This window comes from Gobio gobio (genome assembly GCF_949357685.1).
Source record: "Gobio gobio genome assembly, chromosome: 2".
In the NCBI taxonomy this organism is placed as follows: domain Eukaryota; kingdom Metazoa; phylum Chordata; class Actinopteri; order Cypriniformes; family Gobionidae; genus Gobio; species Gobio gobio.
Genome location: NC_137098.1, coordinates 1271498 through 1289533, shown reverse-complemented (window position 1 = coordinate 1289533; position 18036 = coordinate 1271498). Strand labels below are relative to the sequence as shown.

General features: G+C 41.3%; 1 protein-coding gene across 17 annotated transcripts in view; it reads right to left on the bottom strand.

Moving 5' to 3' along the window:
• Window positions 1–9321, bottom strand: part of ank2b (ankyrin 2b, neuronal) — a 142306-nt gene extending 132985 nt beyond the window's left edge. For all 17 annotated transcript variants that reach the window (XM_079805669.1, XM_079805657.1, XM_079805671.1 and 14 more), the window contains exon 1: window positions 9051–9321. In XM_079805669.1, the coding sequence (XP_079661795.1) occupies window positions 9051–9155 (105 nt within the window). In that variant the 5' untranslated portion in view covers window positions 9156–9321. The remainder of the gene's footprint in view (window positions 1–9050) is intronic.
• Between the last annotated feature and the right edge of the window lie 8715 nt (window positions 9322–18036).

Here is an 18036-nt window from a genome sequence, read left to right as displayed (position 1 = left end):
CCAAAGTACTTTATTAGTCATGCTGACTTACAGCTTGAGGCAGGAAAGTAATGTCACAGTTTGCAGTTTAAGAGGCAAACCTATAAACACACAATGACACACGCACATTCTCATAAAGTAATTTTGCAGCAATATACGTCAGTCACTGACACTATAAGAACACCCTCCAGGTGTGACGATTGTCTGAATCCCGTATAGAATCATGCTAATTCATTGGCTTATGGCGTATGTGCCACCCTTCAAGGACCTGCGTCATCCCTCCTCAGATTTCTCTTCTTCGGGAAGACCCGAATCTGCCCATGCTAGGGTCCTGGGGATCTGATGTTGAGCTCAAGGCTATGGAGAGTGAGCCAATGGATTTTTCCCTTTCTCTCTTGCTCTCACTGGATGAAATGCGTCATCCGTGTCCAAGCCTCTTCAATGTTGTTGATCTCTTGATGACGTTCAGGTGGTCAGGTGGACACTCTTCCCCAAGTGGTCAGGAAGCATGACCCTCTCTGGCTTATAGAAAGCTTTTAGGTGTTGTTTCATGTGCCATGAACGAGTTATAGCTTGACTAGTCTTGACTAGACTGACGGCAGAAGGTCTGGACTCTATCGTAGCTTTCATTGGTCGAGGACCGCCCAAGAGGACGTTTGACTGACATGTAACGCAACCAATCACAGTTCGTTTTGTTCCATGTCTTGTTAGGGGCGTGAAAATGTACAATGTCCCTGCAATAACAGACCGGCGCGCATCTATAAACTCTTCATTCATGAACGTTGTGCAAGTGTACTGCCACAATGAAGCCGCGATCTTCACATACTTTTAACAATCCAGCATTTAGTCGGTCCTTGTGAGCGCTCACTGTCACAGTTGTAAACACAACGGCGTTCTTCTTCCACGAGGGAGTTTGGAGTCGCGGCATTTGTTTTCAGGCGGACTGGTAATGAACGCAACACACACGTTTCGCGGACATCCTGTAGAATCAGATGACGACTTTGAAACTACTGAAATGTTTCCAGAAAAGTGTGCCATATGCGGTCCGTGGGCATGACGTCTGAGACTGAAGAGCCAGCCAGATTTCAAGGTCCTGGAAACAACCCTTTTTGGCAAGGATTACAAATCCTGCTGCCTCTGTCTTCCCCACCATTTCCAGCAGTTAGAGAGATGCTTACTAGGGCTTCGATTCGATTCGATTCGATTTCCGATTCTTTTCAATTAAATTCAATATCGATTATTTTGGATATGTATCAGGTATAATACATGGAAAATGTATTCAAAGAAAACACATTTCTGAACTAATGTTGTAAACTATGGGAGTCAGTTGATACTACATTAGCCGACTAATATTGAAGGTACAAATTAACAGATTTGTATACAAACACTTAAATTACACTAAATTGTTTATATATATATACTTGCATATATACCGTTTTACTTGCATCTTTCTGTGACTGAAACACTGATTGAGTTATTCAATGTGACATGATATGGATTTCGGTAAGTTGTCCTGTATCTTTTAACACACTTTCATAAGCTCATTCATGTTTATTTTGCGCTGTTACTGGTATAAGGCGGAAGAGAAGATCCGTTCATCTGCCGGTTCTCTTGAGCTGAGCTGCGAAAGAGCGATCTCGCACCACAGCACCAAAACAGTATGTATGTTTTTGAATTTCTTAAAAAAAATCTACGTAATTTGAAATATTAGACTTTGTTTCATATCAATAGTAATAAAGATAGAATATAGAAATACAAATTTATTGGATGGGAGGAGTGCTGCAATGTTTATTTCATTCATAACTGAAAACAGGATGACTCATCGATTCTTGGGATTTAAGAATCAATATTGTTTTGTAAAAGTGAGAATCGATTAAAATCGAGAAATCAAATTTTTTTTTACCCAGCCCTAATGCTTACTGCTTTCTCACTGTCTTTGGCTCCTTCTTGGAAGTCTACATTGCCATCTACACCCTGCAGAGAGACTTTAGCCTTGATTGGCAAGTCCTGTGTGGCTGATGGTCAGGTGGGTGCAGCGCAACAGGCTGATCTCTTCAAGGGATATGGTGCTTTGTACCACTAAACACACATCTCTTACCAATGGGCGCTCCTGTTTCTCAGGCAAGACTTTTCGACAATGCTGTGAATGCTGTTGACAGCCCAGATCCCACTTGGAAGCAAATTCAGCAGCACATTTGCATAGACCCTGCATTGGCAGCTAACGCTTCCTGACCTGCAGGACCAGAGGGCCATTCCTGATCAAATGGCATGGAAATGGAGGGCAGAAGCATAAGCACAGAAGAAGGATTGTGTTCTGTCAGTACCACTGGGTTTGCATCAGGGCCGACCTTAAGGCGGTGCAACAGGGCCCTGAGGTGAACGGACCGAGGGGAAACCATGGAACGAGATCGGACTGAGGGGGGCCAAGCTTCTGCTACCTCACAATGGTCCCCTCCTCATGCTTGGGATGGTCCTGCTTTGCATTTTGGGCAGTGTGTCTGACTTTGTATGGTGGTTCATGTAAGTTGTCTACAAACCGGAAGGTTGGTGGTTCAATCCCCGGTTCCACATGACCAAGTGTCGAGGTGTCCATGAGCAAGACACCTATATAAGCAATATGTAAAGCGCTTTGGATGGCCATGCGTCTGTTGAAAGCGCTATATAAATGCAGTCCATTTACCATTTGTGTTTTACTGTGTGTCTTAATCGTCAATCGTCTCACTCATACTCAATGCGTAGATGCCTTTGGAGCACAGGAGTCGTGCCTCAATTCGCACGTTTATGAAATGCTTTCCGATGCTTCATTTCAAAGTTGTGCTCCTGATGATGATCAGCTTTATGGAGACTCTGATTTTGTGGCAGGAGATTCGCTAAGTGCCTCCCTTTTGTTATGATGGATCTGAAAGATGCATATTTTCCTATCCAGACTGTCCAAAAACTTAGGAAGTTCCTCAAGTATTTTTTTGGGGTATGGGGGGCCGTTTTGGTGTCCTTTTCACTCTTGCCTTAGCACCCCATACCTTCACAAAGTGCATGGATGAGGCTATAGGTTTTATACATTTACAATTACGCATTTGGCCGACGCTTTTATCCAAAGTGACTTACAGTGCCTTTATTACAGGGACAATCCCCCTGGAGCAACATGGAGTAAAGTGGGACACACTGGTGGTAACCGCTGGGATTGAACCAGCAACCTTCTGCGTATCAGTTCCATGGTTTAACCCACTAGACCACCATCTCCAAGGTTTGATAGTAAACCTTCAGAAAAGTGTTGTGTTGCCAATATTTCCGGGAGTGAATCTGAATTTGTGCACAATGCAGGCCCGGAGAATGGATGATGCATCCGTAGGTCTGATCTGGCCAAGGTTTGACAGGGCAGAGGTCGATATGTTTGCTTCAATCAACCAGTGCCCCATTGCCTCTTTCTGTCTCTTCTATCACCTTGTATACCTTTCGGCTGATAAATATACTACTGACAGTACTTGTGAGAGTGCGAGAAGACGTCTACTGCTGCTAGCACTGTTTTGGCCATCCCACATTTGGGAGATCCTGATCAGAGCATATATACTTTCCCAAGCTCTGGGCACCATGAGACAGAAATGTGGAAACTTTTGGTTTGACCAGGACTAATGAACTAACCCAAACTAATTATTGAACTTTAACTAATTCTGGTATTTTATGAACCCAAGATCTTCTTGTACAAGGAGGATATATTCTTTTAAATGTTGGACATTTGCACTATGGTGAAGATGGTGGAATTTGGATCCAGGTTACTGCCCAGTTGGTTCATTTCTTCAGGAGTGTTTTTTTTATCTGCTGCCATGACCACAGCTTATACTCAAGGTGTTTGTGGCTTCAATTGCTGGCTGCTATGGGGAGGCATTCTCTTGATTCTCTTTTTTGTGTATGGGACAAGACAGCTCTTGTGATCTACTCAAGAAGGTTTACAGTGCCTCCATTTAAACCACTAGAGTCAGCTTCAGATTTCCAAATGGTTATGTTGTTGGCCTTGACATCCCTTGAGAGGATTATAAATTTAAAGCCCATCCATTATGGATTTTCCTCCCGGTTTTGTTCCTACCGATGGAAGCTTCCATTTTATTTTGTGCTCAAGTTGTGGTGTTGCAGTCATTTACACCCTGTCCTCTTACATATAGATCTTTGTCTTGCGAGGGTATTACAGATTCCACTGACCACACCAGCCATTGCAATAAATCTGATCAGCTGCTTGTTTTAGTGGCTGCAACATGGATCTGCTACGATACAAAGGATGTTGCATTGGGTGAAAGAAGTGGTTTCTCTTGCTTTTGACTTGCTTGGGTTACCCACACATTTCTGTCCGATTTTTTTAAATCTTGACATAGATTTGACTCCTGGTTCTTCAGTTCATATTGTTCTATCAATCTGTACATGGCCTGATAAATTGCCATTCACTTTGTGGTATGACACTGTTGCAAATGCATCAGCTACTATTGCAGCATCAAGTGAACCTATAAATGGGAATGTCTTGGTTCCATAATAACCCTAGTTACCTAATGGGGGCAGTCATGGCCTAATGGTTAGAGAATCAGACTGGTAACCCAAAGGTTGTGGGTTTGACTCTCAATACCAGCAAGAAATGACTGCAGTGGCCTTGAGCAAGGCAGCCAAACCCTAATTGCTCCCTGGGCGCTTCAGCCGCTGCTCCGGGGGTGTGTGTGTCGACGGTTTGCTGTGTGTGTTCACTATTCAATGCTCCTAATGTGTGTGCACTAACTTGCTAGGGTTGGGTACCGTTCACATTTTAACCGGTGCCTATTTTCGGTATGTTTTACACAATAACTGTAAGTCATTTATAGAAGAGTTATTGACATTATGCCAGAGCTGCCTTGGTCGCTGTCTGCCATTGTCTGTGATGTTTGTATACTGTAATATTTACCAGTAAATAGTAGGCAACTAGCTACTTAATTAATTAAATTCATAAAAACAACCATTTTTTTTAAATTTCATTTCTATGAAAAGATTTCCCACAAATTCTGTGTTGTGTATTTTGTGGTAATCAAATTAAGACTTTCATTCAATTTATCTTTTAATTTAATTAAAAAAGGAATACCTTTGAGTTTCTGTGCGTTTATGATATGATGGTAGTTTTATCTCAAGTATAAAGTATATCTTTAGTATTTATCTTGTAGTTTTTAACTTTAGATGGAAACACACGACCGTCATGCGCGATTCAGTGTGTGGGGTAAATTAAACCGCACGTCTGCCCCATTCATTTACACAGAGACATGCAGAACATGCAGGATTTGTATTTAAAGTCTTTTTGTAGATTAATATTCACAGACACTTGTCTATATCACCAGATGCGTTCTCAGGTACTAAAATTTGCCACCGATTGATTTAAAGGGGTCATGAACTGGCTTTTTAAAAAAATGTATACTGGTGTCTGAGGTCAACTTATGACGTTTGCGTGGTTTTTACATTCAAAAACATCATAATGAATCAGTAATAGGCTATTTTCTACCTTGGTTTTGAGGCTCTCTGAAAAATGCTCGGTTTTGATGGCCGTGTCGCACTGAAGACTTGGAAGTAAACACCCACGGCTAGGATTGGAATAGATTTGCATATTACAATGAGCTTCAGCTCCTCTCAGTACATGTGGGAACTGTTTGAAAGCGTCTGGGGAAACGCTCACAGGACTCGCAAATATATCTTTATCAAACAAACACAATGATTCATCTCTCATCCACCCGCGATTGATCAGAATGTTATTTTTTTTATTACTTGGCCGGCCCGATCTGTGAATATAACCGTGAACCTTACACACACACACACACACACACGCGCGCGCATGCAAGAAAGGAAAGTTATTTCACTATTTAAGATAGCCCGTCGCAGGCCGGTGATAGCCGTCTGAAAAACACATTGGGCTTTGGGCTTTGTGAGCACTGGCTTTACAAGTCCGAGTCTGATCACGAATGAACCAATAACAGCTTCTCCAGCCTGTGACCGCGTGCTAAGGTATGTAATCAATAGATATCAAACGATCTGTAACAATGCAATACTAACACATATAAACACATGTTTTACTCTCATCAGTGTGTTGCACCGTTCCTGTCGGATCCAGAAGCACAGCGTTGAGTTTTAATCTCAATATGTCTGCAAATCCAGTCTCCACCTGTGTCTTGTTTACAAACGAATCCGCGGTGAAGCGAACAAACGCGCAATGTCTTACACACGTGAGCTGGAACCGCATGTTTATTGCTCGACCCGTTAAGCTCCACGAGTCGGTGGGCGGGGCTTGAGGCGGTGCTTCTGCATTCTATGACATCAGTGGTCGACATATTCTGAGATCTCTCGTTTTCTGGGCCTGGTGTCAATAAAAGCTTTTCTTTGACTAACAAGGATGTTTTCTGGTCTGAAACTTACAGGATATTCTTATATCACAATGAACTTTTATATATCAAAGGCTAAATGAAAAGTTGATTTCTCAATTCATCACCCCTATAATGTGAATCGGTACTCTGTAGTACTGACGTAATTCGGTCGGTCCCATTAAAAGTACAGAGTTCGTTACCCAACCCTATAAATTGCATACAACAAATTCTGAGAATGGCCTTCATGTCACTTTGTCACTTAGTAGGGAATGAGACACGGAGTAGCTTTGCTATACCCCTTTGTTACTGCTATTATTCCTTTGTAGGAAAAACTAAGAAGAGTGGAGCTCAGATGTGGCTAAACAAAACCAATTTTAACCTAAAAGTTTAGCTTCGGGTAAAGTAAAAGCATTGAAATGGCTTTCTGCGGGAATCCTGTGGCTGTCGAGTCTGTGCCACTAGATTAAATCAATGCCATGATACAAGAGCTTTAATTCATCTTCTGCTTTCTGTCTCACTCTCTCCCCTCCTATTAATATCTCATAAACTAAAAACGAGGTAAAGCAGATTCAACAATAGCGGTTCAATTTGCATAAAATAAACGAATTGCTTTTAAAATATTACAGTCTACATCCAACAGAGATTTAGTCTTTCCAGTATCTCATCTCATCCATCTGCTGACTGAAATTAGGAGCAAAAGGTCATCTGAACAATGTGGAAATGATGATGGGAATGACTTAAATGCAAAGGTCTGTATTCACAAAGATAATGAATCCAACAAATTAAAATTGGCCAGCCTTATGAAAGATACTTAGCGATATTTAAAGAACTTTACCAGTACAGAAATTAAGAATTTAACATACAGTTAGCCAATATCTGTATACCTAGCATACGTATCTACTGTAACTTGACATCACATTTGTAATCCCACTCACACTCATATAAAGGTCATGCCAGGATTACAGTTGCCATGGTAACAGCCTTTTTAAAACCTTACTACACAAAGAGCAGAAACCCATGTAGTCTGCAAAGCACATCTCCCGCAGACAATAATACTGTAGTGTTTATGACTGACATCAATGCACAGACAAAACAGAGAACAGGAACGTTTGGTGCATTATGGAAAATCCACAGTATTTGATGCTTTCAAATATTTTTAGATGTGCTACTTGTAGGTTATCTGGAGGATAGCTTGAGTTTCACAGCGTCATGAGCACACAAAACAGCTTAACAAGACATGTTAAAACAACAAGGGAGGGAGATGATGATGAAGAACTAAACAGAAAAGGGTGATGAGTAACTAAGGAAACCAGGAACAAAAGGAAATATGAACTTGGATATAAAAATCAACATTATATAGCTTCAATCTAATAGTCCAGGGACAGATCATACACTCTATTGCCAAAAGTATTGGGACGCCCCTCCAAATCACTGAGTGTTCAATCACTTCATGGCCACAGGTGTATAAATCAAGGGGTTCCAGTGAAAGGAACTCTTAATGCGACACCAAGACATTTTGGACAATTTCATGCTCCCAACTTTGTGGGACCAGCACCAGCACCAGGACCAGTTTGGGGAAGCGGTTAGAGCTGTGACTCCATATTAAACCCTACGGATTAAGAATGGGATGGCATTTAAGCTCATGTGCGTGTGAAGGCAGGCATCCCAAAACTTTTGGCAATATAGTGTATGTGATGCTGCAGTTTTCAATCATTTTTGTTTATCAATAAAATGTACTCATAAATTCATCAACTCAATTTCAGGAGGCGTGAAAGCATCTAATCTTTCATTTGACTGCAGGAGCGTATAAGCAATGCTCACTTTGCTCCGGCTGTTTCAGCGTCCCTCCATCTGTTTAACTCCACTCACATCATTTAAGTATCTTGCCATCCATACTTATCTTCCAAGCTCTAATAATCCCTGGGGTTAGATCAGAGCTCGAGTTAAAGCCCAGCCATTCCACAGAGCCCGCCAAATAAGTTTAACCACAATAGCTTAAAGATACGGGGAAATTAACTTATTATTATTATTATTCAAAATGCAGTTATCAGTTTGCCAAAAATAACTTTATGATAGACAATTCGGAGCAGGTTTCAATGTATGATTTCAAAAATTAATGTCAAAATGGCTTTACACAAAAACTCATTCTGACCATGTTTCATAAGTAAGGCCTAATCTACGCATTTTTCAAGAATAAGGACTAAATATGTCCAACATATTGGCATAATTATTAAAAGGAAAACATATGCCGTAATAATACATCACAAGGCCATAACATATCACAAATGTACACAATAAATAACACAATATTCTCATTTCTATTAAGAAACAAGATTCTTTTTCTGATAATTTTGAGCAAAAACTCAAACTCATTTTACATATAGACTGGAAACAAGACAAAAATACTCAATATATGCAGTGGAAACCATGTAAAACTGAGACTCATAAGTTTGGTTCCTGCCTGTCAAGACAAATCTCATGATCTTGTTTATCATAAGCATTAAAATATCACAACGAACCGAGACTTATATGTTACATTACAATTTATTGAACTGTAGATTATTTAAACTTTTCAACTTCGTAGCAATGTACATCAATGTGCTAATTCTGCACTATTAGAGATCCAGATTAGTCAACAAACTTATAAAACAGCAGAAACACAGAAATCACTGAAACGACGGAAGCAAATGTGTTTCTAAAAGTATGAAATCTTACCAGGGAGTCGAAGCTCCCGCTTTGGCCTGACTCAAAGTCTGGAAGAATATCCTCTTGTGCAGGATCTTCGACTCTATGTGCCTTACGCATTGCTGCATTGCCCATGGTGGACGTGCAAAGAAATGCTGAAACGATCAAATAAGACTAATCCTTGGGGTTCCCATTTCTGGGCCCAATCGTGAAAGTTTATCTAGACAACCAGTCCATTCCATAACCAGTGTTGCTAACTACTGGGTGCTAGTGCTTCTCCTTCACTGCTAATCTGAGCCCTGGCTATTTTTACAACCACCAGCCCAGATATGCATGTCAATGGTGGTATGTTTGGGATGTGGAAACAGGGAAGATGACATGGCCAAAACAGGGAGACAAGGTGGGAGATTGCTTCCCAGCACCCAGTGCGCCAATGGCCACCAAGGATCGGGTTAACAGAAGCGGCTCTATCCAATGAGCATGAAACAAACATGGCGATTTGACGTCAGAGGAGATGTATGTGGGGGGGGTAGAGTACATGCAAGGTTATTCTGTGACATTACTGTAACACTGACAATTGTGTTATAATAACAGGTGCTTGTTAGTGTCACTTTCATCAAGAATTCCCAATGCAATTATGTGTATTGATGAATGTATTGATTTAACCTTCTTGATCAATAATACAATGTATTCGTCATTCCTTTCCTTGTCCTTTGAGTTGACATTTCTTGTGTTGTGTGTGTGTGTGTGTGTGTGTGTGTGTGTGTGTGTGTGTGTGTGTGTGTGTGACATGTTTAACACATGCCCTTGTTCTCCCATGAGCTCATGAAAAAGACCTTCTCTACACAACACACCAACTGTTTTGGGTAAAATATTTCTCATTCAATTACATATTTTAGCATGGGTTTAACAAAGAGCCCATTCAAAGATCTCATCCATTTAGTACCACAATCACAATGTGAAGAGAAAATCATCGTTATCGAAATATAATACCTTAAGTTTAATGCTGTTCCTAGAGCTACTGTATGAATTACAATGCTTCACGGGTCGTTTGGAATACTTTATATTGGTTATTTACATCCATTGGCCATACTGTGTATCCTCTCTAGGGCTGCGGGAGGTCCATCGCAGGGTTATTGAAACTTATGAACCTTTACAAGAATCTCTTTAGCCTCTAACAATTGTCTTTAGTGTCTCATTGTTTGCAGTGTTAATTTTAGTTTTAGTCATAGTCTTTTGACTAAAATGCCATTTAGATTTAGTCATATTTTAGTCGCCTGAATTGTTTTTAGTTTTAGTCTAGTTTTAGTCTCCTAAAATCTAATGAGTTTAGTTCAATTGTAATACATTAAGCATTTAAGCGTCACATAACCGACTGTCACTTTAACATCATTTTGACATCATTTTGTTTTTGACATTAAAAATACACGAAAGAGCTCAATTCACTTTTTTAAAAACATCTCTATCGTTTTTATAACTTTGCATTTCTGTTTTAGTCAGTAGGCCATATCAGGTTAAGCTAAAGCTTCAAATAAATGTATTTATTTTTTAAATTTCAGTTAACATTTATTTAATTTTAAGTAATGAAGTTATTTTTAATGGTTTTAGTGAACTATTATAACCCTGATACTTTATTGAATATGTGTCAAATACTGGTCTTTCCTCCTGAATATGAATTAAATGGGAATGAAATGAAATACAGTTTATTGTGTAAGCAAAAACGAATATATAATGCGTGACTTTTAATTACAAACAAGCTCGAAATACACATTGACTCTTATTTTGAAATGTCATCAAACAAACACAATGATTCATCTCATCCACCCGCGATTGATTGGAATGTAATTTTTTTATTACTTGGCCCGCCTGATCAGTTTATTTAACCGTGAACCGTACACACACAGACACACACACGCGCACAAGATAGGAATGTTATTTCACTATTTAAGATAGCCCGTCTGAACACATTGCCCCAGGACCTTGGGCTTTGCGAGCATTGGCGTTACAAGTCCGAGTCTGATCCCGAATGAACCAATAACAGCTTCTCCATCCGGTGACCGCGACCACTTTTAATGATTAACAAGCTGGAAATACACCAGGACTCTTATTTTGAAATGTCTGCGCCTCTATTGCAGTTGCAGGAGCTCATTCAAGTTCAAATGAGGAGATAAATATGCATTGTTACAACCGTCTAAAACATATTACTATATAAACATGGTAAAGTAAACACTGTCATTATTCATCAGCATTAGTTCATAAACACTGGTCTGGCATAAATGTGTGTTATTGATTGAGCGGCTCTGGAGCTGGATTGGGTGTGTGTGTGTGTGTGTGTGTGTGTGTGTGTGTGTGTTATTGATTGAGCGGCTCTGGAGCTGGATTGGGTGTGTGTGTGTGTGTGTGTGTGTGTGTGTGTGTGTTATTGATTGAGCCGCTCTGGAGCTGGATTGGGGGTGTGTGTGTGTGTGAGTGTGTGTGTGTGAGTGTGTGTGTGTGTGTGTTTATGTGTGTGTGTGTGTGTGTGTGTGTGTGTGTGTGTGTTATTGATTGAGCCGCTCTGGAGCTGGATTGGGGGGGGGGGGGGGTGTGTGTGTGTGTGTGTGTGTTATTGATTGAGCGGCTCTGGAGCTGGATTGGGGGTGTGTGTGTGTGTGTGTGTGTGTGTGTGTTATTGATTGAGCCGCTCTGGAGCTGGATTGGGTGTGTGTGTGTGTGTGTGTGTGTGTGTGTGTGTGTGTGTGTGTGTGTGTGTGTGTGTGTGTGTGTGTGTGTGTGTGTGTGTGTGTGTGTGTGTGTGTGTGTTATTGATTGAGCCGCTCTGGAGCTGGATTGGGTGTGTGTGTGTGTGTGTGTGTGTGTGTGTGTGTTATTGATTGAGCCGCTCTGGAGCTGGATTGGGTGTGTGTGTGTGTGTGTGTGTGTGTGTGTGTGTTATTGATTGAGCCGCTCTGGAGCTGGATTGGGTGTGTGTGTGTGTGTGTGTGTGTGTGTTATTGTTTGAGCCGCTCTGGAGCTGGATTGGGTGTGTGTGTGTGTGTTATTGTTTGAGCCGCTCTGGAGCTGGATTGGGTGTGTGTGTGTGTGTGTGTGTGTGTGTGTGTGTGTGTGTGTGTGTGTGTGTGTTATTGATTGAGCCGCTCTGGAGCTGGATTGGGTGTGTGTGTGTGTGTGTGTGTTATTGATTGAGCCGCTCTGGAGCTGGATTGGTGTGTGTGTGTGTGTGTGTGTGTGTGTGTGTGTGTGTGTGTGTGTGTGTGTGTGTGTGTGTGTGTGTGTGTGTGTGTGTGTGTGTGTGTGTGTGTGTGTGTGTGTGTGTGTGTGTGTTATTGATTGAGCCGCTCTGGAGCTGGATTGGGGGTGTGTGTGTGTGTGTGTGTGTGTTATTGTTTGAGCCGCTCTGGAGCTGGATTGGGTGTGTGTGTGTGTGTGTGTGTGTGTGTGTGTTATTGATTGAGCCGCTCTGGAGCTGGATTGGGTGTGTGTGTGTGTGTGTGTGTGTGTTATTGATTGAGCCGCTCTGGAGCTGGATTGGGTGTGTGTGTGTGTGTGTGTGTGTGTGTGTGTGTGTGTGTGTGTGTGTGTGTGTGTGTGTGTGTGTGTGTGTGTGTGTGTGTGTGTGTGTGTGTGTGTGTTATTGATTGAGCCGCTCTGGAGCTGGATTGGGTGTGTGCGTGTGTGTGTGTGTGTGTGTGTGTGTGTGTGTGTGTGTGTGTGTGTGTGTGTGTGTGTGTGTGTGTGTGTGTGTGTGTGTGTGTGTGTGTGTGTGTGTGTGTGTGTGTTATTGATTGAGCCGCTCTGGAGCTGGATTGTGTGTGTGTGAGCCTGTAGATCGTGTGTTTTCCAGAGGTTAGATCAGCTCAGATCAAATGTGCTCATCTGTGCCACAGATCATCAGTTCTGACCCCATCTCTGCCCTAATCCACCCTCACTAACCTCACTATTCTCCTCTCGCTTTTATTTGTTGAAGAAAATGACAGTTGATTTTCGTCATAGTTTTGGTCAACCAACACTAGTTTTTATTTAGTTATCGTCTCGTTTTCGTCAGTGAAAAAAGGTTGTTGACGAAAATTATTCGTCAACGAAATTAACACTACACTCTAAAAAAAAAGGCTCGTAATCATAGGGGAACCTTTTTTAGTGCTATATAGCACCAATTTTGGTGCTTCAGTGGTTCTTCAGTGGTTCTTCAGAGGTGCTATATAGCACCTTAGTCAAAGAACCGGTGAAGAACCTCTGAAGAACCGCTGAAGAACCGCTGAAGAACCTCTGAAGAACCAAAAATGGTGCTATATAGCACTAAAAAAGGTTCCCCTATGATTACGAGCCAAGAACTATTTTTGGTGCCATATAGAACCTTTTTTTTTTTAGAGTGTACTTGTTTGGCAGTTAAAATGTCTATTTAGAAGACTCATATCTCACAATTTGAGTAAGGATAGCAGTTTTGCTCTAAGCATCATAAAACACTGATGAACATTTCTCTAAACATCCCATTGCAAACCCACAATTACACACAGCTTTGCGCACTATGCCTCTCCACTAAGCAAACATCACGTTCTTGTACTGAGAGGATTTTATTTCAATTTTCTCTTTGCTGCATCCAAATTAGAGGACCTAATCTTTTGGACAACAAACTCCTTTAATCTGTAGTAAACCATATGGCCGAGTTGGGTGTAGGGCACTTGAAAAAGAGCTGCTCACTCATGTTGTGGAGGAACATGACCGCTTTATGCACACTACGAGACAGGCTGGTGACGGCGGTTCGAATCCCAGTTGGAGCGGGTGCGAGTAGGACCAATCGCGTTGGTGCCGTGACCCGGATGGGAGTGAGGTTTAGGGGTGAGTGTTACAGAAGTCAGCTAGTAAAGAGCAGTGGAGGTAAACCTCACACCCCTGATCTCAAGAGGCGCACTAGTGACCAGTGTTGGGGAAAGTTACTTTGAAAAGTAATGCATTACAATATTGCGTTACTCACTTAAAAAGTAACTAATTGAGTTACTTAGTTACTTTTGAAGAAAAGTAATGCGTTACGTTACTTTTGCGTTACGTTACTTTTTTGTACCTGTGCAGGGCTTGTTTTTTTGTTTTGTTTTTTAATAGCAAAAAAAGTTCTATTTTTGTGCAAATGTAAAGACCTCTTCATACCAAAATTGAAATAATCAGCCTCAGGCTGAGGTAAAGATGCAGATTCCCTCATGAACACTAGAGGGCGCAGCTCTGGATAATGGAGGAATAGGACGCAGGAGAAAAAAGATTTACCAATAAAAAAAACTAAATATCTAGTAATATTTGCTCATGGTTTAACTGAATCATCGAAGGTCAGCAGCAAGAAATTAGTCAATAAAGGTAGATTAAATGCATAACAATATTTGTTTTATTTAACATTTAATTATTTGAGGTTTGTATAGTACTCTGATTTTGCATTTGACTGATTTTATTCATTTTGAGGAGGACAGAATCTGTATTGTGCAAGTGAGATAAATAAATGCTAACATTTAGTCTAGAACTACAATAACACACTTACACACACACACACACACACACACACACACACACACGCCTCTGCACTAACTCTCGATTTTTCTCAACATGAGGGCAGGAGAGCTGTCAGTCAAATAAATGTGAAAAAGTAACTTAGATATTTTGTTGTAAATTTGAAAAGTAATGCGTTACTTTACTAGTTACTTGAAAAAGTAATCTGATTACATAACTCAAGTTACTTGTAATGCGTTTCCCCAACACTGCTAGTGACTGAGGCCTTTAGTGTCCTTGTTCTAGGCTGGTTCTAGGGCATTGATTGATGGCTGCTAGGGTGTTCCCTCACATCTCTATGATATTCTGGTCCAAGATATTGCTTTTCCCCTCCACTGTCAGTCTAGGGGACATTTTATTGGAAAATCAAAAGTTTGATTGCTTATAAAGTAATAATAGCATGAATCCTTAATGGATTGGGGGTTGAATAAACAATATTTTTTCCATATAAAAGTGATGTTTTATGTAAATATCGCTAGTGTTTGGCAGAAATACCTAAACAGTGTCTTGCTAGTGTGAACTCTATGCTAATATAATGAACCGAGAGATATGTATTTAATTTCTCTTGCATCATTACGGTTGTTTAAAATGTTCAAAACAAAATAATTAATAGAAATTAAACCTGGATGGCAGTGATTCTCCGCAGTGACGGTACAGAAGTACAAAAAAAAAATCAAACTAATAAAGTGTCTGGGACTATGTTTCCATAGCAACTCAGACATCTGCACTGCAACACATATTAAAACACCAAACCCATGCATGAATGTCCTTGATGTTGCTACAAAGCAGAAAGTCTGAACTGAAGATGCGCATTAATACCTCTGGACAAAGACAAATGAATATTATAATCGCCTCTGCAATGTAATGCAGGTCAACCACTTTGCTTTTAGCACATTTTCTTTGAGATATATGCTATTTACACTAAGTGAAAACAGTAGTATTTTCTTTACAATAAGTGTAAATAGTACACTCTAAAAAGTGCTGGGTTAAAAAACAACAAATTGGGTTGAAAATGGACACACTCAGAAATGTTGTTGTTATAACCCAGTGAATGTGTTGTTTTAACCCAGTGGTTGGGTTAAATGTTTGCTTAAAACAACCCAATCGATGGGTTTGTCCATTTTCAACCCAACTTGGGTTGTTTTTAACTCAGCATTTTTTGTAGTGAGGTTAGATGGTATAGGCTAGTGGCAGATACTATTTACACCTCAGTGTTGCTGTACATTAAACAGTATCCAATAAAAGAGTGTAATTGATTATAGTTATTAAAATTATTAAATGGAGGCGCCTAATTGGGACAATATAGCCCTCCCAACATCTACACCAAACTTGAGTTGATTTTCGTCAAAAGTTGCCACTCGCCACATCTTACCCCTACACTATTGCTGGTCGACAATCCAGCGTCTTCTGTAATTGTGTCTGGCCCAATCAGACGTCAGTGGGCGGAGTTAGTGTAAATAGCCTCTGACAACAGAGAAAAAAAGTACAGATACTTGACAAATTTACTCAAGTACAGTAAGGAATGGGGTGGAAATCCTTTGGCACCTCAGAATTCAACGATTCTTGAGGTCACGATTCAATTAAAAATCGATTCTTGCTTGTGAATCAAATTTCAAGTCAATATATGCATAGATTTGATTGTAGTTTACTGTTTAATATGTCTTGAAGAAGCAATAAGAATTGCAAACCTTGAAATGCATGTTATGTATGAAGCAAACGCGGTTTGAGTCTAGCATCTGAGCTCAGACCTCATGGATGCCACATTATGGTGAGGATGAGGAGGTTAATAATGATAAATAATAAATAAATAAATAATAATGTGTTTCAGCGCTGTGTGCGCAGGTATTCATTCCAAACCCCGCAGATCAATCAGAGCAACATAAAGCAAAGTGGCACACATTACACTTTCCTCAGCGCTGGGATGTAAAATGCTATTGCATAATCGATTATGCTGATTGCAGTTGCGGAAAAAGCAAACACCACTGATCCTTTTTACAACTTCCCTGAAGTGTTTATGATGCCGATTACTACAGCCATAAGCATTTCATCAAGACTGATGAGCTGTACAGAAGGCATTTATAAAATGTACGCCGCTCGTAGGTTTTATTGTTAAAATGGGCATGTTAAAGGCCAGGAAATATTTAAAGACCGATGCGTACACTATATTCAGGATACACCCAGGACGAAGCCCTTCATTTCTCGTTACTACGCACAGATGGAGCCATCTGTCACAACACAGCACAGGACGGATGGCAGTTTACAGATCAATACACGCAGGGAATGATGATTACTGGATTCAGAGGACGTGGAGGTATGATAAGCTGGTTTGGGTGTAACATCACACCCTGAGCGCTTTACGAATGGCTTGATTGTGTAGTGGACGCCATGCATCAGGGGTGGTATGAAGACAAACGACAGGCTATCGTGTTCTTCTCTTCAGGCAGGTGCGTCTTCATGATGGATGATGGATGGTTGGATGAGAGGGTGGAGGAGGGCCCGTGTGCCTGGTGCTCTAAGGTGGGATGGAAAATGCCGACGCCTGCATTACCTTACGCCTGCGCTCCGCTCTTTCACGCGAGCGCCTTCTTTTCTCACGGGCTTTCTCCAGCGCTTTCAGATCGGGAGCCTGCTCCATCTCCCCTCGGGCCTTTTTGATGCTCGCTGCGGCATGAGCCATAGCAACAGTCCTCCTTAATACCAGATAATGATGAAGAAACGGGTGACTTTCGAAGCCAAGGGCGGACGGGTAGCGCCCACTGTCACAGCTCTGGAAGTACGCAGGGATGCTGAGATGGAGAGAGAGAGAACTGAGAGAAGCGGCGACGCTCAACTCCTCCCACGGCTGGGCTAAACAGACGAGCTCCTCCTCCGCTCTCTGGGAAACTACATTTAAGGTGTGAGTGTGTGTGAGAGAGAGAGAGAGAAGGGGTGGGGGCGGTGTATAAGCTTGGATAAAATGATCAGAGGTAAACAGGAAGAGGGAAGTAGGGCAGAACCATCCCCCCCGCGTCCTCAAGCTGCCGTTAGCCGCTTAGCTTTTGTCATTAGACATCCTGACCAATCGTGTTTTCTCATTCAGGGTCTCTGAGGAGATGCACGGGTGTGGCGTTGGTACAGAACCGCTCACTGATGAGCCGGAGAACGGGTGAAGCCATGCCAGAAAAACAGGAGGGGGGGATAAAAGATTAAAGACACCTCTCTGTCATCCGCAATCCCCATCCCTTCGGCATTCCCACCCGTGAGAAGAGACACTGGTGCCGTCCGTCTCTGAACACTCACAGATGGCAGCTCTGCTGTTACACACACACACACACACAATGCCTTGAAACTCTTTTAAAAATAAGAGGAATCATTGTTTACCGAATCTGTTATGTCCCATTGGTTTTTGAGAGCATGAATATATAATAATAGTAATGTATGTGACCATGGACCACAAAACCAGTCATGAGGGTCAATTTTTTTAAATTGAGATTTATACATCATTGAT